This window comes from Pseudoliparis swirei, chromosome 9 (genome assembly GCF_029220125.1).
Source record: "Pseudoliparis swirei isolate HS2019 ecotype Mariana Trench chromosome 9, NWPU_hadal_v1, whole genome shotgun sequence".
NCBI classification, from domain to species: Eukaryota; Metazoa; Chordata; class Actinopteri; order Perciformes; family Liparidae; genus Pseudoliparis; species Pseudoliparis swirei.
This window is the reverse complement of record NC_079396.1, coordinates 6,166,846-6,189,000: the sequence shown is the minus strand read 5'-3', so window position 1 is coordinate 6,189,000 and position 22,155 is coordinate 6,166,846. Positions and strand designations below refer to the sequence as shown.

The following is a 22,155-nucleotide window of genomic DNA, read 5'->3' as shown; positions in this document are numbered from 1 at the left end:
GTGGGCTTGGAGGGAGAGAGCTCACCTGGGCCACTTCTCAGGGCCGTGTGTGTGTGTGTGTGTGTGTGTGTGTGTGTGTGTGTGTGTGTGTGTGTGTGTGTGTGTGTGTGTGTGTGTGTGTGTGTGTGTGTGTGTGTGTGTGTGTGTGTGTGTGTGTGTGTGTGTGTGTGTGTGTGTGTGTGTGTGTGTGTGTGTGTGTGTGTGTGTGTGTGTGTGTGTGTGTGTGTGTGAATGCACCGTCGTGGATAGTTATGCATATTTTTGTTGATGCGCAAAGTGTCCTTCCCGTTTGTGTGTGTGTGTGTTCATGCTCTGCCCCCCTGATTAACACACCCACCTAGCCCTCCTCTCTCTGCTGCATAAACAGGCGTGCTGCTGTTTAAGCCTTTGATGTTGGCTGCGTTGGCCCCCACAGGACTCTGCAGGACTGTGAGACAACAGTGCAGTTAACACCGCAGCAGTTGTAACGTAAACCCACATATTATACTCCCCCACCCCTCTCTCCTCCCCCCTTCGCCGTCATCTTTTTCGCCTCCGAATCTTTTTACCCCGCCTTGAAGGAAGCCGTGCACGCCGGGTGGGTGTGTGCTGCGGCGTTCAGTGGCAGATAATGGGAGTTCTCCTTGTAGGCGGGTTAAAAGTGCAGCACGGCACCAGCACCGATACACAAGCAGAGTAGCCCACAGGCAAGTACCAGCAGGGGGGGAGGGGGAGGGGGTGCTCCTGTGCAACCTCATGCGGCCCCCTCTCGACTTTCTCAAAGGCGGATGCAGCACCTGCATCGACCAGCCCCGCACGCTCCGTCATGCAAACAGGTGCACGCGCAGTCAGAAGGAGCTCACACACGGCACAGCGAATACAGCTGCAAGCTAGTGCCATACTGTGCGCTGTTGGAATATTAGAACAGAGGTTTGGGATAGTTTAATTGAGCATGCGGGAGAAGGAATAATGCATCTTTTAAAGAGAGATAAATGGTAGCTGGAGGGAAGAGTGGTGAGGGAAAAAACGCAGGAGGAGAAGGAAGAGGAGGAGGAAGAGGAGGCGGTGGCGGCATGAAGAGGGGAAGAGAGATGTAAAGCAGCAATTGTGTCCATTGTGTCAGGAATAATGCGCCCCACGCAGCTAACAGGTTAGCGCCGCAGTGACCATTACAATATGAAAGGGTGTCTGAAATGTATGCGGGGGCAAGAGGCACTTATGGCAGGGCACCGGCCCCCAGCAAGGGCCCTCACTTTCCGGGCCGACCTTTCACTTTGGCCAACAGCTACTTACCGCGTTGGAAACAGTCGAAGGGTCGACTTCTCTGTTTACGTCACAATGTTGTGTGTTGCCGCTTCCGTTTTTCATACGGGCTTTGATTAAACTGTGCGTTGAGACTCACCGCAAAAGAAGATGCAATCATAATGTGTCATGGGTCTAAGTCCCAGGTTGCGAGTCAAAAGCTCTCATTTGGTTCGGGTTCTGTATAACTTAACGACGTGCGCCTCATTTTATGGCCGCTCACTGCGAGCTTTATTGGACGAAAAAACAAAGGGGCCTATTTATAGATCACGCAGCACAGCCGGTCGTATATTACCGAGTATAACTTTATTTCTAGAGCACCTTTAAAAAAAATATATTTAAAGCCCAGAGTTTACAAAGTGCGAGCTCAGTAGATAACGACGAGATGCTTCATTTGAATCGGCCCCCACGTTGACATCCCTCCCTCGTTAGCAGCGCTCGCATATCTGCAGATTTGTTCCATCGATCCGGGCGCGCCAGAAGCCAAAGCTCGGGGAAGAGGAAGAAGGCGTTTGACTCTGTTGCAAAGGCCATGTTAAATAGAGGGTGATGTGGGGGGGGGGGGGTTATTGACTACATTGCAGCAGCCAAGCCACTTACCCGAGCCAGCGGCCCGGGCATTGACGACTCTACCGTAGGACAGGTCTCCACTGCCCAGGTGACCCAGAGGAATGCTGCCATGTCAACACTGGCGTGTGTGTGTGTGTGTGTACAGGTGCGTCTCAGTCTATATGTGTGTGTGCGGCAGTACCACACACACAACACGGCTGTGAGTGTGTGTGGGCACGCACGTCCCTGCAACAAGAAATCGATGAAGCGGGGTTAATAGTGAGGAGGAACTGGCTCACCAGCTCCTCTAACAAACAGCAGACTGTTAGCTAACCTCCGTCCACCCGGCTCCCTGCGGAAATCCACCGGCATTGATTATAAAGCTCACACTGCAGTTCTGTCCAGTCTCACCAGCTTATCGCTGGGCTCTATGAAGCCCCCAGTCTTCCTGCCCCTCCAACGCAGGCCACTTAGGAGTTAACCCACTGAAATCTGAATAAACCCCGAGGACCGAGGGACAGACACGCAATGAGGATTAAACTGAAATCCAATTTTAAGTCTTTCTTGAGCATTGTCCTTCAGTTTAGAGGACCCCCCCGCCCCCCCCGGCCACACACACACACACACACACAGACACATATAGAATAGAATAGAATAGAATAGAAATATACTTTATTAATCCCCAAGGGGAAATTTGTCGAGCCAGTAGCAGCAACACAAGAATAAAAAATAAAAATAAAAATAAAATAAAAAACACAAAATATAAGAAGGGTTAGGGTGATCTGGCAAGAGGTGAACTGTTGTAGAGCCTCATAGCCGTCGGCAGGAATGTTCTCCTGTATCTGTCCTTGTGGCAGCGGGGCGTGAGGAGCGTCTGGAGAAAGTACTCCTCTGTCCCTGTAGGAGGTGGTGGAAGGGTGGTCCGGGTTGTCCAATATGGACACAAGTTTCTTCAACGTCCTCCTCTCCACCACCTGTTCCAGGTGCTCCAGCTGGCAGCCGATGATGGAGCCAGCCTTCCTAACCAGTTTGTTGAGACGGCTGGTGTCACCGGCTCGATGCTGCTCCCCAGCAGACAATGGCAAAGTGCAGCACACTGGCGACAACCGACTGGTAGAATAACTCCAGCATCTTGCTGCACACGTTGAAGGATCAAGCTTTCTCAGGAAAAAGTCGACTCATCCCTTCTTGTACACAGCGTTGATGTTGGCCTTCCAGTTCAGTCGGCTGTCGATGGAGAGGTACTTGTACTCCTCCACCATGTCCACGTCCACTCCCAGGACACTCAGAGGTGTAGCTGTCGCCTTCCTCCTGAAGTCCACCACCATCTCTCTGGTCTTGGCCACGTTCAGCCGCAGGTGGTTCGATCGGCCCACTTTACAAAGTCACTCACCACTGCCCTGTACTCCTCCTCCCGTCCATCCCTAATACACCCGACCACTGCAGAATCATCAGAGTACTTCTGCAGATGGCATGACTCCGTGTTGTACTGGAAGTCACTGGTGTACAGGGTGAAGAGGAAGGAGACAGAACAGTTCAACATCACTGACCACCGTTCCAGACAGCACACGGCCCATTCTGACAAACTGTGGTCTGCCTGTGAGGTAGTCAGTGATCCAGGAGATGGTGGCCACACGGCCACCAGCTTCTCACTCAGCAGCAGTGGCTGGATGGTGTTAAATGCACTGGAGAAGTCAAAGTGACTCTCACAGAGACACGGTTCCATCCAGGTGCGACTGAGCTCGTTGCAGCAGGTAGATGATGGCGACTCCCACATGAGGCTGGTAAGCAAATTGCAGAGGGTCCAACGACGATTTCACCTGCGGCCGGAGGTGGGCCAAGACCAGCCTCTCCAGCACCTTCATCACATGGGAGGTGAGGGCGACTAAAAGAGAAGAGCACGAGCAGTAAAAATGGCCAGAACTAAGCAGACCGCCCGTAAATCCACCGGAGGAAAGGCTCCCAGGAAGCAGCTGGCCACCAAGGCTGCCCGTAAGAGCGCCCCAGCCACCGGCGGCGTGAAGAAGCCCCATCGCTATAGGCCCGGTACCGTGGCTCTGAGGGAGATCCCCGCTACCAGAAGTCCACCGAGCTGCTGATCCAAGCTGCCCTTCCAGCGCCTGGTGAGGGAAATCGCTCAGGACTTCAAGACCGACCTGCGCTTCCAGAGCTCCGCCATCATGGCGCTGCAGGAGTCCAGCGAGGCTTACCTGGTCGGCCTGTTCGAGGACACCAACCTGTGCGCCATCCACGCCAAGAGGGTCACCATCATGCCCAAAGACATCCAGCTGGCCCGCCGCATCCGCGCCTAAACTTACCCTACGACTAGTGTAACACCATCATATCCTCTGATGGATCATCATATCCTCTGATCATCATATCCTCTGATGGATCATCACTATGGTGCTTTTGCTCTAGACTTGTCAGTCAAACAGTGAAGGGCGATTTCTTTCCATTTCCAACTTAACAGGACAGTATCTGAGAGCTGGATCACCGGTGTGTTGTGTCTGTCACGAGATAGAGTGTATCATGAAGCCTAACGCAAACGGAGGGTCAAATTGAGACTCTGTGGAGCTTTAACAAATCCAACCCCGACCTCCCCACTGCCTGACTTTATCTCTCTTTAGACTGCGACCCCTGTCCCGGCTCACCACTATGTTGGATTACATTCAAGTTAATCAAGTGGGTTATGTACAATTCACGGTGCATTACTCTTCGTTGGTGTCTGACGAACAGCGTACGAGAACGGCATGTACAGTTAAGCCCACCATAAACCATAACAAGCTCAAATATCATGTCGTTTTAAAGCCCATCGTTGGCTTTAACATTATCGATGAGGAAATAGTTCCACATTTTGGGAAACGTGTTTTGTTTTTGGCTGTCTTTCTTTCAATCATTTTATTGATGTTTTTACAAGTTTCACATTACCAGACAACAAAAAGCAACAAGAATAAATAAAAAAATACATAACAGCATAACAACCAATTATATACGAACAATCAGACAAAGACGAACATGAATCGATCTTCATAAGTCATCCTCCTCCATATTGAACCTACGATAACAATTTCTGTTTTATCATTCTTACCACCATTTTATTTTTTTCATTTTTCAATACCCTCCCTCCCAGAAGGATTATGTACAACATGCTCACACAGAAAGCCAGTTGTTGGCGGTCTCTACGACAGTTCCGTCCCGCTCTTGCCTCGGCGCATTCTGTTGTAGCTTGTTCGTCGGCCCGCTAGCTGTTAGCTTAGCATTGAGAGCAGCGTCTCCCAAAATGACAAAACACTGCTAAGACCTTCAGTAGAATGCTCCATTGGAAGCACAGCGTCAACGCGTGTTAGAGCAGTAACTGGACGATGGGCGAAGGACCCCCTCGGGCTGCCGGTGCGATTCCCCGGGCGGATGCGAGTCGGTGAGCCGAGCGTGTGGGTTGAGCTGTGGGAGCGCCTGCTTGAACACAAACGGCGTCAGCATACAGAGGACGTAACGTGTAATTAGAGCTCACCGTTATGAAGCCAGCCGAGGGACATTTAGTTCAGGGGTGGTGTTCAAAGACAATGGGAGTGGGTTTTTTGTTTGTTTTTTAAGAGCTACTGAAAACCGACTTCCGTAAGTATTGTTTATTTACCTTTGAACTTGACATTGTTTTGCATCGCATGTCTCTGCGAGCAAAGACTTTGAACAAACTCAATTTCGTCATCCTCCTGCGGAACATGTTGGCGGGCGAATTCAGAAAAGAAGAATTGCTCGAATTAATTAATTTCATCAGGAAAACAAAGCGTCGCTAAAATGTAATCACTTCCAATAATAATTGTAGAGCAAAATCCGAAAATAAGCTTTTGCAGGGTTTTTTGTACAAACATCCCTTGCATTTGTCTTCTTTTTTTTCCTGTTCGCCATGATAGCTCTTGTTTTCGTGCAGTAATCCATGTTGCATATATATTCCTTTTGCTCAACTCTGAAGACGAAATACCCCACAAGTGTTGTATAAAAACAGGCTTATCTTGGTCTGCCAGCTGAGTTCCCTGTAAAGCCCTCCGAGCATGCGAGCATGGAGAATGAGAAGAGGGCAGTGGATCACCAAGGATTCCCTCCTGCTGCCTCTCCGAGTCCGTCTCGGCCTCGGAATGAAGTCGCAGCGCACGTGGGCCGCGGCGAACACTCGTCATTCCAACGCAATTTCCACAGATTTGTCCGTAACCGCTTGATGCTGCGGCATCGATGTGTCGATGCGTGTCCACGGCGTGTCTGTCAGTGTTTGATATGAGCCACGCTCGTGATGGGAGGTTTCAATCAGTGGGATTTCTTTATTTATATACAGTATATATATATACTAACATTTGTAAAGAGCAATTTTCCAATCCGATCGTCCAATCTGCGTTCAAGTGGGGTTTTACTTTTTTCCACAAGAATTGTCTTTTGTGTCCTAAATGTTCACATTACATGTTGTATTTGTTCTCAGGTAAAAGCATTCAACATTAAAGCCCCATACATTCTGATTGAGAAAGATCCTACTGGCGAAACCAAATTATTTTTGTTTCATTTATAGCCTGATATATAAATATAAATACAAAATATCAATACTTTGGGTTTAAATATGAGGCAATTGGTTGTGGGACACTTGAAATAGTTACTTGTCAGTGTCTCTAGTGGGGAAACTTCTCTGGCAGCCACACAGCTGACCGAACAAAGACAAAAGGAAAGCGGAAAGTGGAGAAATAGAAATAACATTGAATTGTTGGTGACTATTCCTTTCGCTGCTCTCACTCGCTCCAGGTGCCTGTCCTGCGTCAACGGAAACTTCCCCTGCCACTGGTGCAAGTACCGCCACATGTGCACGCAGGACGCCGGCGACTGCTCCTTCCAGGAAGGACGAGTCAACAGCTCGGAGGTGAGTGTGCACGCAGACGGCCGCGAGCAGTGTGTGTGTGTGTGTGTGTGTGTGTGTGTGTGTGTGTGTGTGTGTGTGTGTGTGTGTGTGTGTGTGTGTGTGTGTGTGTGTGTGTGTGTGTGTGTGTGTGTGTGTGTGTGTGTGTGTGTGTGTGTGTGTGTGTGTGTGTGTGTGTGTGTGTGTGTGTGTGTGTGTGTGTGTGTGTGTGTGTGTGTGTGTGTGTGTGTGTGTGTGTGTGTGTGTGTGTGTGTGTGTGGCGCAGCAGCTGTTGTCCTCCAAGCAGCACTGGATTTATTTGCGGGGTGAATGAGTATGCAAATGTTTCATCTGCACCCTCTCTCTGAATTCTCATCCTCTCTCTCAAAAACATAAGTGAACTTTCGGGGGTAACATTTGAAGTGTTGCGTGGACACAAAGCTCAAGATGCCACTCGTTCTCCCTTTTTCTCTCATTCTGTGTGTGCAGGCATAAAGAAGGCATGCATAAGTGTGTGTGTTTGTGTAATTTAGGATCTCCCTGTGGTTGTATGGCTATTTTTATGGATAATTTAACATATTCATAGAAAATAAAAACATATCTTTTAATATGCAGCACACATGACTATTTCCTTGACTTAAAGGTCCAATCAGTGTCAATTCAGTTTATTTATACAGCCCATTTTCACAAATTACAAATTTGTCTCATATATATATATATATATATACAGGACTCTATAAACAAAATTATTTATTAAAATACAAGAAAACAAATCCATGTAAATCATGCAAAAAACATTCTTTAATATTACATTATGGCTTACATTACAATTTAAGAAAAGCCTATAATTCTAAATAAAAGATTAAGGAAACATCAAAAAGTAATCTATTAAAGTAAATCACTTGAAAATCCCAATTAACTATCTAACTAAAATCGAACACATTTAACAAAACAAAATTTTGACATTTGTTATAAATCTTTTTTTTTTTTTTACTGAATCTTTTTTTTTCAAAAATTATGATATAGGAATTTTGTGAGATAGGATGTTTAGTTTTCTCAGCAATATTATAAAGAATAAAAAAGAGACAAAAAATCAGCATTTGTTGTAATGAACCAGAATGCATGACATTTGTTTTTTATTATTTTACAGAAAATAAAGAACTTTATCACAATATTCTAATTTTCTGAGACAGTCCTGTATATATACACATATAGACATCCCTGTCCCAGAACCTCGCATCGGTTCAGGAAAACCTCCAAAACAACCCTTCACAGGGGAAAAAAGTGAAGAACCCTTCAGGAGAGCAACAGAGGAGGATCCCTCTCCAGGATGGACAGGTGCAATAGATGCCATGTGTACAGAAGGAATCATTACACACAAATTAAAACACAGTAAGAACACAATCAATGAATATGACAGTGTATGTCAGATGTAGTCCAGTGACCCAATGGATTCCTCAGGTACTGCAATATTGACAGCTGAGTATGCCGTGTGTGCGTGTGTGTGTGTGTGTGAGGCTGACATCCATCCTTACCTATATTTTATTATTTCCTATTTTACCTTCTGATGTACTTGATCTTCTTTTGGTGCAGGCGTCGCCATGGTTACCAAGTCATTATAAATGTCAGGGAAGAATTTTGATAGACACACAGACACACACACACACACACACCAGTGTCATTACCACATCCTTACACAGATCTTGTTGTTACATCACATGACATTTAGCAGACGCTTTTATCCAAAGCGACTAACAATAAGTGCACTCAACCAAAAGTACAACAAGAATCCAGAAAGTAACATTTCTTTAAGAAAGTCTTACACCGCAGCGAGTGAAGTGACTTCGGCGGGCGTGTCATCGCGTGGTTATGACATCGTGAAGCTATGCATAAGCGCACTTGAGCCAACGGCGGCCGGTTTGTCGTCACACATTTATCTCCCCATAGCCTCGGTTTTGTTCCAATTTGCCAGTTCGTAGCCCCTGCCGAAAGCAATATCGGCCATCTCCGCTGCCTGGAAAAGTTCCCCCCCGTGTCATTAGCAGTCGGTTGCCAGAGTGATTGAATTCACACTAGACTGGTTATCTTCCCAGAGGCATTTGTCATATTTCTTCACTTCATATCTGATTCAAACTCATGGCATCTGTGAATCGGTTCCACATCACAAAAATTCCTTTCTTTCTTTTTTTCTCCTTCTTCATCCTGTGCATAAACTGAAAAAAATGTATAGTGTATTATTTTGTGTGTTTGTGTGTGTGTCCCCCCCTGAAAGTAAATTTAATCCGTCGATGTCACTTCCTGGATATGTAAATATATATATAAATCAGCTGTGTTGTGACAACGGATAAACAGAGAGGCACATTAGGGGCGATCAGGCAGAAAATTGCCAGACTCAGGGAAACACTTGAGAAGGCCATGAACGGAAAAGCGAACGAACGGAAACAAAAAGGAGAAACAAACACCGGGAGAAACAAACGCCGAGACAAACAAATTGGCTCCGCTCCGACGAATCCCGACATTAGTGCGCCGACTTTGCAGCCCGGCGCGCGGCCCACGGTGGTCGGTTCCGATGACGTCCATCCAGATTCAAGACGCGAATAAAAAAGCGACAGAAGTAGTGTCAGAAAGCAACAACAACAAAAAGGGAGGGGGGGCTGTTTGTATTTGTTTGCCGCTCGCTCACTCGTTAAGTCGTTCGTTCGTCCTGCATGGTGAGCGCTTTTCACTCAGGATATTTCATGTCCCACAAAAATTCAATTAATGCCCTACGTGACTGACAGCAAAATGGCTGCCAAGTAACGATCCTCCTGCGTGCGCATGAATTCAAAACAGTGACGTATTTCCGCTGTGTCCCCCCAGTGTCCATTTCAGTGGAGCGGCAGTTATTTGGATTCTCGTGTTCTGGGGGAAAGTGTTGAGGTCGGATGACGTATTCGTCAAGACTCGAGCCCGACGGAGGAAGTGAACATTACGAGCCGCCGCTTGTTCCGCGTCCGCCGCTCCAAAACAGTTCATGTAACGATGGAGGCGCTGACCTTTCCAACGTGTGAAGCTGCGACCCATCATCTCTGACTCACTGCGATCTTCATTTCCTCACCTCCTTTCCTCCTCTTCCCAGTCCTTCTCCTTTTCCTCCCCCCCCACCCCCCTTCCCGTTCTTGTGTTCTCTCTTTTCTGCCCCCCTCCACCCCCGCTTCTCCATCCTCCCAGAAGCCTGACCTCCTTACGCTCAGTGCAATACATACAGTAGGTTTCCATGATGCATTGCTGCTGCATTCGGGGCTTTGCAGCCGAGCCTCATTGATAATCATTAGCCGGCTGCGTTGGGCTCCCGATGAACAGAAGGTGACTAGAGATACGGGGATCGCTGTTGGCCTTTCGAGTCCTAATTAGCGGATGGATCGCCACGACGAGTCGCTCGGACTGCCGTACCTTCCTGTCAAGTCTCCGTGCGCCGCGGCGGGAATGCTACGTCGGAGCGCCGTGTGCCCCCCCCCCCCGGCCGCCGCCCACCTTCTCCAGCCAGCCGTCTCCTGTCTGATCTCTAACCCAATGAGCGCACTCTTCTTGTTCGCCCACTCCCTCATTCCTTCCACAAGTCAATTAGCCTAGGCCTTGACAACCCCCTCTCTCTCTCTCTCTCTCTCTCTTCTTTAGTCTCTCAGCTCAGTGTGTCACAATTACATCTGTCTTCCTCTTGCCGCTGGAGCGCAGGCTGCTACGCGGCTCCGAGGCTCCGGGGGGCCGGTTTGCTGGCACGGAGCGAGCTTCCCTCCTCCCTCTAGGTCTCTCTGGCCGGGGGAGGGGGAGCCGCCTGCCAATGATCGACACAGCTGTGTACGTGTGTTTGTGTGTGTTAATTATTCAAAGTGTATTAAAGCTTAAAGATGCATCTCCAGATGCCTCTCTGATCGCTGGCGTGTTTAATGGAGAGAGACAGATGAGATGAGAAGGGAGAGGTGGAGTAAAACACAAGGGGAGGAGGGTGGCAGTGGCCTAGTTGTTAAGAGGAGAAGCTACTTTGCTAATACAGCCAGGGGCCTCATTTATGAATCCACAGCATGTGCACATGAAATAAAGAAAGATGAAATGCCGTCTGCGAGTCACAGTCGACTTTCTACTACAATCCTTTTCCTTTTTCATAGCTCGGCTGTGATTGTGCACGCTGGCCTCACATCTGACCCTTTCAGTATACAGTTAACACACATGGTTAATTAAAATGCCCAAATGTGTCAAATACACTGATGCTGCTTCTAATGATGCCTCTGACGGCTCCGGTTTGATAAACATATTGTAAACGATAAGATCCCCGGCTTGATTCGTTGCCTGACTCCGGAGGCCAGAGGTCGCCTCTAATTAAGCTCGGGTCGGAGAGCTCATTTTTAATCGTCTCATTATTCCAGAAAGACGGACGATCGGATTGCTCATTCGTCCAAGTGGCCAATTTGTCTAACCAGCTCCGTGATGTTGCGATAGATTGAAAGTGTTTTTTTTTGGTTGTTGTTTTTTTGTCGGCGCACTCAAATGAGACTTGGGAGGAGAAATATCCATATTAGAGTAGAGATGTTGCAAGAAGTGAGAAGATGCGCAAGATAGGAGGAATGAGGAAGGCGACTGAAGAAGAAAAGAAAAAAGGGAGGACGAGGCAGGCCGAGAAGAGTTAGAAGGAGCGACATCACCAGAAGGGAAAGAGCGAGCGAGTGGATGAAAGGAGGACTGGGAGGAGGACGCGGGAGACGCTCAACCAGTCGGAAGATGAGAGGATACTTGAGGGTCGTGCCTCGTTGCAGAGTTTACTTTTGTCTGCGTAGCATGAATAGGAAATATTCACACGTCCTCTGGTTCGCTGCCTTGTTCCCACTTTACATCCCCAGCAGGGTACCAAGCGAGAACCCGCGACGACGACTCGCCGCCTCAGTCCTAATGAAGTGTTGTTTCCCGCCTGACCCCACTTCGGCTTAATAAACTTCGCTCCACCGTTCCCCTTGTTCTCTCCCCCCCTCCCATGAGTAATCATATGTAGGAAATTAGTTTTGAAAGAGTTCTGATGGTGCTTTCTGTCCCAGTGGATACATTAAATGGCCATCAGACTGTTGAATGGTGCTCTGAGGCAGAGGGACGGGGGAATTAACTCGGGTATCACTGCTCTTCTCTCCATTGTTCCGTGTTAACAGGCTGGATTAGCCCTAATATGAAAAGCAAAGGACGAGCTCTGACTATTTTAATCCTGAAATACCGAAAGTGTCGGGGGGAAAAAAGGTCGGTGGAGTTGGCCGCATCGGCTCAACTTCTCTTTTGAAAAACTCCACCAACAATCATTCACAGAATATTACACGCAGTTCAATAAACCCGACTGCTGAAATACGCCTTAAATATTGATCCTGGTCTAGTCCTGCTGGTCCCAGTTGCTTCTACTGGGTTAGAAGCACATGAATGTCGTTCTGTCCTAGAAACTGAAGGTTCAAATCCACGCTTATTGTAATTTGATGTGTTTCGTGACACGACATTTTAGCATTGGTTTAGATGATTCTGTTTCATTCTATAAGGCTGGGTCTTGTTTGATGATACATCGATTTCCGGCGGTGACCGTAAATCTGAAAATGTCCGATTAAAGAACCTGTGAAGACCCGACAGAGCATTCGGGGTTTGAGAACACGACGCTGCGGACAGATCTAGATTCAGGTGGCGGCGCGTACGGACGCAGCGGCCCCTCTCTGTCCTGACCATTTGGTGTTTTGTTCTGTTTCTAAATGTTTGTGCAAAAGTTCGTCCAAAAATTGTTCGTCGCCTCGTCTGTCTCGCGGAACCCAAATATAGTCGCCAGGTTCTGTTAACCATCGGCAGGACCAAACTACACGGCACTCTGGACGCTGAACAAGCGGAAACACTCGGGGAGCACGGATTACGCCGACCCACGACCACACCGACCACACGGACTCGACTGCCACTCCTCCCCAGAAAGGGCGCCGCAAGCGCTGTGAGAGGAAGCAGAAGAGGTAGCGGAGGAACCCGAGCTAGGCTAGCGGCTGAGCCAACTCGTCCAGCCATACCATCCATTATCATGGCTAATGTGCGATCCTTGGACAATAAAATGGACCACATTAGACTGCTGCAGACGGAGCAGCGAGACGTGAGGAACTGCTGTGCTTATCTTCATGGAAACATGGCTAAGCGACAACATCCCGACTCTGCTGTGAGACTGGGCGGCTAACATGCTACCGGCGGACAGAGCCCTCGCTGATGGAGGGAAAACTTCGCGGCGGCGGGTATGTGTTTACATCCGGGATGCATGGTGCGGGGCGCTGCCGTGGTATGTAAACACTGCTCACCACTGGCGGAGTTTATGATCGTGGTGCCGTCCTTTTTATCTGCCGAGGGAATTCTGGCGATTCTGCTAGTCGCTGTTTACATTCCCCGACCTCCAACAACAGTGATAGAAATGCGGCACTTTGTGAACTGTATCAGGCCATCAGTGAACAACAGGCGGCTCACCCAGACCGCTTCACCATCTTTGCTGGAGATTTCAACCATGCAAACCTTAAGACTGTCCTTCCCAAACTACACCAGCATGTTGATTTCCTACAAGAGGAGACAACATTTTGGATCTAGTCTACACAACCCACAAAGGAGCGTACAAGGCCTCCCCCCTCCCCCACATAGGTCTCTCTGACCACATCACCGTCATGCTAATGCCAGCATACAGACCCAGAGTGAAAGCCTCCAGACCGGTTCTGAAGCAGAGTGGGTGTGGCCAGAGGGGGCCTCCTGCGCTCTCCATGACTGCTTTGACTCAACAGACTGGGGAATGTTTAAACAGGCAGCCACTTACAACGACCACACAGACATTGGGGAGTACACAGACACTGTTACTTCTTACATTAGCAAGTGCATTGATGATGTGACCCATGTAAAGACCATCACCACTGGGCTAACCAGAAGCCGTGGCTAACAGGGAAGTCCATCGGCTGCTGAGGACTAGAAATAGGGTCTTCAGAGCTGGGGCAAACGGACCTGAAAACAGCGAGAGCCAACCTGTCCCACGGCATCAGGAAAGCAAAAAATTCCTACACAAAAAAGATAACCCGGCACTTTAAAGACAGCAGAGACACACGCAGCCTGTGGCGGGGCATTCAGACCATCACAGACTATAAACCCACGCCACAGAACTGCGACAGCAACATCTCTCTGCTAAACAACCTCAACAGCTTCTTTGCCGGTTTGAAGCACAGAACAGCACTCCCACACAAGACTCCGCCCCTCCCATGATCAGGTTCTGTGCCTGTCTGCTGCCAGCGTGAAGAGGACTCTCTCGTCTATCAACACCCACAAGGCAACAGGTCCAGACAACATCCCTGGTCGTGTGCTGAAGGACTGCGCAGAGGAGCTTAAGGACGTCTTCACGGATGTCTTTAATACTTCTCTGAGACGAGCTGTTGTTCCATCATGCTTCAAGGTAACCACCATCATACCTGTGCCAAAGAAATCCACTCCGTCCTGCTTCAACGACTATCGTCCAGTGGCACTGACCCCATAATCATGAAGTGCTTTGAGCGACTAGTCATGTAAGCATATCAAATCCATTCTCCCCCCCACTCTGGACCCTTTCCAGTTTGCATACCGGGCCAAACGGTCCACGGAGGATGCAATCTGCTCTGCTCTCCACCCAGCCCTCACCCACCTGGACAAAAAAGACTCCTATGTAAGAATGCTGTTCATAGACTTTAGCTCAGCATTCAACTCAATCATCCCACAACAACTAATCTGCAAACTTGACCAGCTGGGGCTCAACACCTCGCTGTGTAACTGGCTGCTGGACTTCCTGAGTGAGAGGCCACAAGCAGTACGTGTTGGCAACAACACCTCGAGCAGCATCACACTCAGCACAGGGGCCCCTCAGGGCTGTGTGCTCAGTCCTCTGCTCTTCACCTTGCTGACTCATGACTGCAAAACCAGCTACAGCACCAATCACATGGTCAAGTTTGCAGACGACACAACATTGATAGGTCTCATCACCAAGGATGTCGAGACCCTCTACAGGAGGGAGGTCAACCTTCTGACCACGTGGTGCGGAGCCAACAACCTCCTGCTCAACAACAGCAAGACCAAAGAGATCGTTGTTGACTTCCGGAAAGGCCACACCCATCACCCACCACTGACCATCAACGGTGCGGACATTGAGCAGGTCAGCAGCACCAAATTCCTGGGGGTGGAAATCAGTGAGGACCTCTCGTGGACAGCCAACACTACATCGCTGGCAAAGAAAGCACAGAGGCGCCTCTACTTCCTCCGGAAACTGAGGAAAGCAGGGTGCCCCCCATCCATCATGTGCACCTTCTACAGCGGCACCATCGAGCATCCTGACCAACTGCATCACTGTGTGGGCGGAAGCTGCACAGACCACAGCAGGAAAGCCCTGCAGCGCATAGTGAAGGCAGCTGGAAGGATCATGGGTGCCTCACTCCCCCCCCTCCCATCCTTGCAGGACATATACAACACCGCCTCACCCGCCGGCGACCTCGATTGTAGTGACCCTGCCACCCTCACACGGTCTCTTCAGCCTCCTGCCCTCTGGGAGAGATACCGGAGCCTCCGGGCTCACACCGCCAGGCTGTCCAACAGCTTCATCCACCAGGCTGTCAGGAAGCTGAACTCTCTCCCCATCCTCCCACTCCGTCCTCTTTCAGACTCACATGTCTGAATGCTGCTAGCACAATTTATGTTGTCTATATGTTTACATGTTTCTTACTATTTTTGCACTTTATGTTGTCTATATGTTCACATGTTTTTTACTATTTTTGCACTCTATGTTGCACAATTCACTTCATGTTGGACAGAAGAGAAACGCAATTTCGATATATGGAAAATTGACAAATAAAACTGACTTTGACTTTGAGGTCTCAATCTAAATGCAAAACGGGTTCGATATCTGGCCCCGGACAGATCAAACATGTCTAAAAGGAAACACTTTGAACACAGTTGTGGTTTTGGAGAGGTAATCCTCTTGAGTTGCACTCAAATTCAGCCAGTTCAAAGCATAATAATTATGACTGCATCAGTCGGGCAACATTTGATCTGATGGGTCCGAGGAGAGAGGCGGATTGCAAAGCCCCTTTGAAGGAGATTCGTGATTCCAGGCTCTGTGAATCAAATTGAGCAACTCGTCCAGGTTCAGTGCAGGAGTCACACGGAACTGGTAAAGAAAGGGAGCATGACCATTGCGCCGCTCTCGACGTAAGCCTGTTTCAAAGATTTCACCATGTATGTCGCCACGGTAAAAAAAAAAAAATTCTCCTGGACTCTCAGTTTGTCTTTGTGGTTTCGTCAAGTCGAGTGGCGGCGTGAAGTCCTTTGAGCTCCCGGCAGTGTTGCTCCCCTTGTGACACAAAGGGAAGGAAGCATAATCCGCTTTGATTAAAAATGATGAAGGTAAAAACAATGGCTACGCGACTTCCGATCGAGCTGTAATGAAGTCAAGGCGCTGTTTGTGCTCGCGCATCTTTATTTTAAGTGTCAGAAATCTCAAGTTCGTAACAGCGTGAACTCTCCCACTGTGTTTTATCCGTGAGTCTCCGGATCCCCAACCTTCCTGTGAAGTAATGAAAGAAATATGAAAAAAAGACTTGTTGCACTTGCTTTGGACCGAACTGATGTTAGTTACTCACTCACTTCGCTGATTCGAAGCCTCACTGTTCAAATGTCAAAAGTAAGAAGGAAAGAAAAGTGGGACACAGAGTTGAAGTCGTCGCATGAATCGTCGATGAAACCAACGATGCGTTATTGGTGGGTTATCATCGGTCGGTTATTCCACAGCCTCATCTTTTTTTGCTCTCCATACTGGTGCAAGGAGACAATTTGATTGTGTTTTGCAGTTGTCTCCCCCAAACTCGCCGGTTGAGTTCAGTGATTGAAAAGCCCGGGCTAATTCAATTCAATTCAGTTTATTTGTATAGCCCAATTTCACAAATTACAAATTTGTCTCGGAGTGCTTTACAATCTGTACACATAGACATCCCTGCCCCAAAACCTCACATCGGACCAGGAAAAACTCCCAAATAACCCTTCAGGGGAAAAAAGGAAGAAACCTGCAGGAGAGCAACAGAGGAGGATCCTCTCCTAGGATGGACAGATGCAATAGATGTAATGTGTACAGAAGGACAGATTTAGAGTTAAAATACATTCAATGAATATGACAGTGTATGAATAGTTCATAGTAGGCATATTCCACGATGGAGACCTCCACGATCCATCAGGCAGATGGCGGTGGGGAGGAGGAGTGGCGGAGTCTCAACAGGACAGTGGCGTAGTCATGAGCAGGAATTCCCGACCCAGACGATCCATCAGGCAGATAGGATCTATGCCGTCTCATAGGGTCCGATGACCCCATGAGACGTAAAGTCAAAAGGACTTCCGGGGAGAAAGCAGAGTTAGTAACGTGTGATTGAGAGATGAAAATTCATCCTTAAGGAGAGAAAAAAGAGGAGATAGGTACTCAGTGCATCCTAAAACGTCCCCCGGCAGCTATAAGCCTATAGCAGCATATCAAGGGGCTGGACCAGGGCAAACCTGATTCAGCCCTAACTATAATGTATATGGTACGACAAGCTCCTTAAGATATGATGGAGTCTGCCTCAAGGCTGAAATTGAGAAGCTGGTTTAAAAGTGATTCTTGATTTTACTGGGAGCCAGTGCAGAGCAGCTAGTGCAGGAGTGATGTCGTGCATTTTCTTAGTTTTAGTGAGAACACGAGCTGCAGCATTCTGATTTTGAGGAGGGACCTAAAATCTATTAGAGCCCTGCCAATTAAGGAGTTGCAGTAATCCAGTCTCACATGACAAAGAGCACATTTTCTGCATTTTTGAGACAAGATGACAAGTTTTGATCCTGCAGGCTTGAAGAAGAAAAAAAGAAAGAAAGAAAAAGAGAACACGGGACTAAGCTTCTTGTTATCTGCACTGTATCTTCTGTGTCACCCTCAGAAATACACACACACACACACACACTCACAAACGGATGTGTGTATATTTAGAGGCTCCCATCGATCCACCAGCCGATGCTTATCGGCGACATCCTCCACATCACCAGATAATTGACACACAAGTGCTCAGGGCGATTAAAATTACTTCGGTTTTGTCTGAGTTTAACATCAAGTTGCAGGTCATCCATGTTTTATGTCTTTAAGACATGCTTGAATTTTACAGAGTTGGTTGCTCTCCTCTGGTTTTATCGATAAATATAGTTGAGTGTCATCTGCATAACAATGAAAGTTTATGGAGTGTTTCCTGATAATATTGCCCAAAGGAAGCATGTATAAGGTAAATAAAATTGGTCCAAGCACAGAACCTTGTGGAACTCCGTGATTAACGTTGGTGGTTATCGAGGCGTCATCGTTTACAAATACAAACTGAGATCGATCTGATAAATAGGATTTAAACCAAATTAGTGCCGTGCCTGAAATGCCAATCGACTGCTCCAGTCTCTGTAACAGGATGTCATGGTCAATGGTGTCGAATGCAGCACTAAGGTCTAACAAGACCAGGACAGAGAGGAGTCCTTTATCTGCTGCCATTAAGAGGTCATTTGTAATTTTCACCAGTGCCGTCTCGGTGCTGTGGTGTTTTCTAAATCCTGATTGAAATTTCTCAAATAAACTATTATGATGTAGAAAGTCGCACAACTGATTTGCACCACTTTCTCAAGGATCTTGGAGAGGAAGGGAGGTTAGAGATCGGTCTGTAGTTAGCCAATACCTCTGGATCCAGAGTGGGCTTCTTCAGGAGAGGTTTAATAACAGCCACCTTGAAGGAGTGTGGTACGTGGCCTGTTAGCAGAGACACATTGATAATATCTAATAGAGAGCCACTAATTAGAGGCAAAACGTCTTTAAGCAGCCTCGCCGGGATGGGGTCCAAGAGACAGGTAGACGTGTTTGAAGTAGAAACCGTTGAAAATAATTGGTCACGGTTGATAGGAGAAAATCCCTCCAAATATACACCAGGGCATACAGCGGTTTCCAAGGCCATTCCACTTGAGGACAGATTGGCACTGGTTATGGGCAAGAGATTATTAATCTTGTCCCTAATAGTTAAAATCTTTTCATTAAAGAAGTTCATAAAGTCATTACCACTAAGGTTTATAGGAATGCTCGGCTCCACAGAGCTGTGACTCTCTGTCAGCCTGGCTACAGTGCTGAAGAGAAACCTGGGGTTGTTTTTATTTTTTTCTATTATTGATGAGTAATAGGCTGCTCTGGCATTACGGAGGGCCTTCTTATATGTTTTAAGACTATCTCGCCAAACTAAGCGGGATTCTTCGAGATTAGTTGAACGCCATATGCGTTCAAGCTTCGTGACGTTTGCTTCAGTTTGCGGGTCTGAGGGTTATACCAGGGAGCAAACCTCCTCTTCCTCACTGTCTTCTTCTTCAGAGGGGCTATCGAGTCCAGTGTCATTCTCAGAGAGCCTATGGCACTGTCAACAAGATGATCAATCTGGGACGGACTAAAGTTAGACCAGGAGTCCTCTGTTATATTGAGACGTGGTATCGAATCAAATACAGAAGGAATCGCTTCTTTAAATTTAGCTACAGCACTAGCAGTTAGACATCTAGTGTAGAAACTTTTGACTAACTTTTGACTAACTTTTGACTCCGGTAGTATAAATTCAAAAGTTATGAGGTTGTGGTCTGACAGAAGAGGATTCTGTGGGAAGACGTTCAAATGCTCAATGTCAACGCCATAAGTAAGAACAAGATCAAGCGTGTGGCCAAAGCTGTGAGTGGGTTTCTGTACTCTCTGACAGAAGCCAATCGAGTCCAACAAGGAGATGAATGCAGCACTAAGGCAATCATTATCAACATCCACATGGATATTAAAATCTCCAACAATAATAACTTTATCGGTTTTAAGAACCAAACTTGATATAAATTCTGAGAATTCAGATATAAACTCTGAATATGGACCTGGTGGCCCGTACAGAATCACAAATCGAATTGGCTGTAGTGTTTTCCAGGTTGGATGTGAAAGACTAAGAACAAGGCTTTCAAATGAGGTGTAGTGTAATTTTGGTTGAGGATTAATTAATAGGCTCGATTCAAAGATGGCTGCTACTCCACCTCCTCGACCGGTGCCTCGAGGAATGTGAGTATTAATATGACTTGGAGGAGTCGATTCATTCAGGCAGACATATTCTTCATGGCTCAGCCAGGTTTCAGTTAGGCAACATAAATCAATGTGATTATCTGATATTAAATCATTCAGTAACACAGCTTTAGATGACAGAGATCGAATATTTAGGAGACCACATTTAATAGACCTATTTTGTTGCACTGCTGAAATAATTGTGTTAACTTGTATAAGGTTATTGTGTACGACTCCTCTTCTGCTTACTTTTGATTTATTTAATTGAAGTGGCCGTGGGACAGACACAGTCTCTACTCTAAAGTCAAGGGTGGGTAACTGCTCGAATGGAAGAGCAGAGAAGGGTGCCTCAGTTTCCCGGTACTCTGTGAACCCTGGAACCGTTGCGCCACCATCGACCAACCGTTTATTTTCCAGATATTTCCGCTGCACGTGACATGCGGTCGGCTTTTATTCCCCAGCGGGCCGTTTCTAAGGGAACCGGTGAATGCTGTTCACGAATGGCCGCGTCCCATTTCACCCATTCCAACAGGCCGATGCTCGCGAGCCGGCACGTCCAATATCCGGACCCCCGGAGCCGGGGCCTCGTGGTGGTCGTCGAACACAGCTGCGCTTCTCGTACCTCGGTGTAACCTGTGAAAAGAGCCGACTGTGGGACGGAGATGCCCCACGAGATCTATATATCGGCGCTTCCATTCCTCCAATAGTGATCAAAATAGTCATCATATCCCAAAATAACACACATTGGGAATATTTATTTCTGCTCCAAGAAACAACAAAAAGAGCTCGTAGCCTCGGGGCTCAAACGCTGACCTGAAGAGTCTTCGATGGTTTTGTCGTCGACGGACACATTTTTTAAAATCTGGTGTTACTTTCCCACCTTTGATCACAGTGTGTGTGTGTGTGTGTGTGTGTGTTTGGCCCAAGGCTACTGTAAAACATTCCACAGGCTACTGTGGGACTAGCTCGCCGCACAGAGCCAGAGGGCAAGATTAAGTGTCTGTCTGTATACGTGTGTCTGTGTACGTGTGTGTGTGTGTGTGTGTGTGAGGATAACTGCTGCATACGTTTGGTTTGTGTGTACATATGATGTGTCTTTTAGAGCTCGAAGTAACATCGTTTTTGTGTGTGTGTCTTTGTTTGTGTGTGTGTGTGTCTGTATTGCTCATCTGGGAAATATTTAGGTTTATATAAATATATATATATATATTTATATATATGTCTCCCAGGTTGCAGAGCTCCATTTCCTGCCTCGCTCTGTTAGGAACTTGACCTCCTCGACTCTCATCCCCCACTTTAATAAACGAGTGTATATGGCTCCCAAGACCTCGCCTCGTCTCTTCCCCTCCTTCCCTCTCGCCTCTCACCCTTTTTCTTTTATCTGTGTTTATCTCCGCTCGTCCCCGACTCACACTGCAGTCAATTTAAATCCCAACGAGGCTTTTGTGTGCCGGCTGCTGCTGGGAAACTTCCAGCGGTCAGAACCGGTTAACTCGTCCCCGGTTTTTATGGCACAAGAAAAACAAGGCGACAACGAGAGAGGAAGAGATAAAGTGAATGTTAAAACAAGATCACGCGCGAGTGAGAGCAAAAGAGAAGGGATTAGAGGAATCCCCCAGGTAAAAGAGATTGTTGTGTCTCATTGTGTAGAAACTGCGCCGCTATCTGATGCAGACTCGGCTCTGACACCTGTCACCACTCCTAATGAAACAGCTCCCACAATCCTCAGCTCCTGCACCTTTTGTTCACTCCCTCCCTCCGCGTGCACGTGTGTGTGTGTGTTGCACTCTTTTCCCTTTCTGTGTTATCGCAAGTCTCTGTATGTACGTATATATGTAGAGAGAGAGAGAGAGGCAATGGGGACCAGAATGTGCAGCAGAGGTAAAGACATGACATATGAAGGTGTGTGTGTGTCTGTGTCTGTGTGTGTGTGTGTGTGTCACAATTGGAGCAGAGGCTTGAACCCAGTCTCTCTTCAGACAAGAAACTCCACCATCAACTCTCTCCTCACTCACACACACACACTTCCCCTTTTCCTTCCTGGGCTTCTTTAGGCCTGTTTTGCATTTGATTAGAGGCTAGAAGCAGTTCATTAGCGGCCTGTCACCATCTGTGAATACTTTAAACTTTAACAGTCAGCCTCACTAATTGACAATCTGCTTCACTGGACTTGCTGGCATTGATTTGATCTCTTTTCTGTCTCTCTTCTCTTCAGTTATTTTTCCTCATCCTCCTCCTTCTCCTCCTCCTCCTCCTCATCTTACGCAACCACATTCACGTCATATAGAAATATGAGTTGCCAACTGGGTAAACACCT

The 22,155-nt window shown here is 47.5% G+C and overlaps 1 protein-coding gene and 1 pseudogene across 4 annotated transcripts in view; both read left to right on the top strand.

Annotated features, from left to right (window-relative positions):
- The window catches only part of plxna1a (plexin A1a), a 257,240-nt gene that overhangs the window by 142,905 nt on the left and 92,180 nt on the right, over nucleotides 1-22,155 (top strand). For 3 of the 4 annotated variants that reach the window (XM_056423991.1, XM_056423990.1, XM_056423992.1), the window contains exon 9: nucleotides 6,613-6,727. The exons of the other annotated variant lie outside the window; for it this stretch is intronic. In XM_056423991.1, coding sequence (XP_056279966.1) covers nucleotides 6,613-6,727 — 115 coding nt within the window. The remainder of the gene's footprint in view (nucleotides 1-6,612; nucleotides 6,728-22,155) is intronic. 4 annotated transcript variants of the gene reach the window in all.
- Nucleotides 3,700-4,142, top strand: LOC130199637 (histone H3-like; annotated as a pseudogene).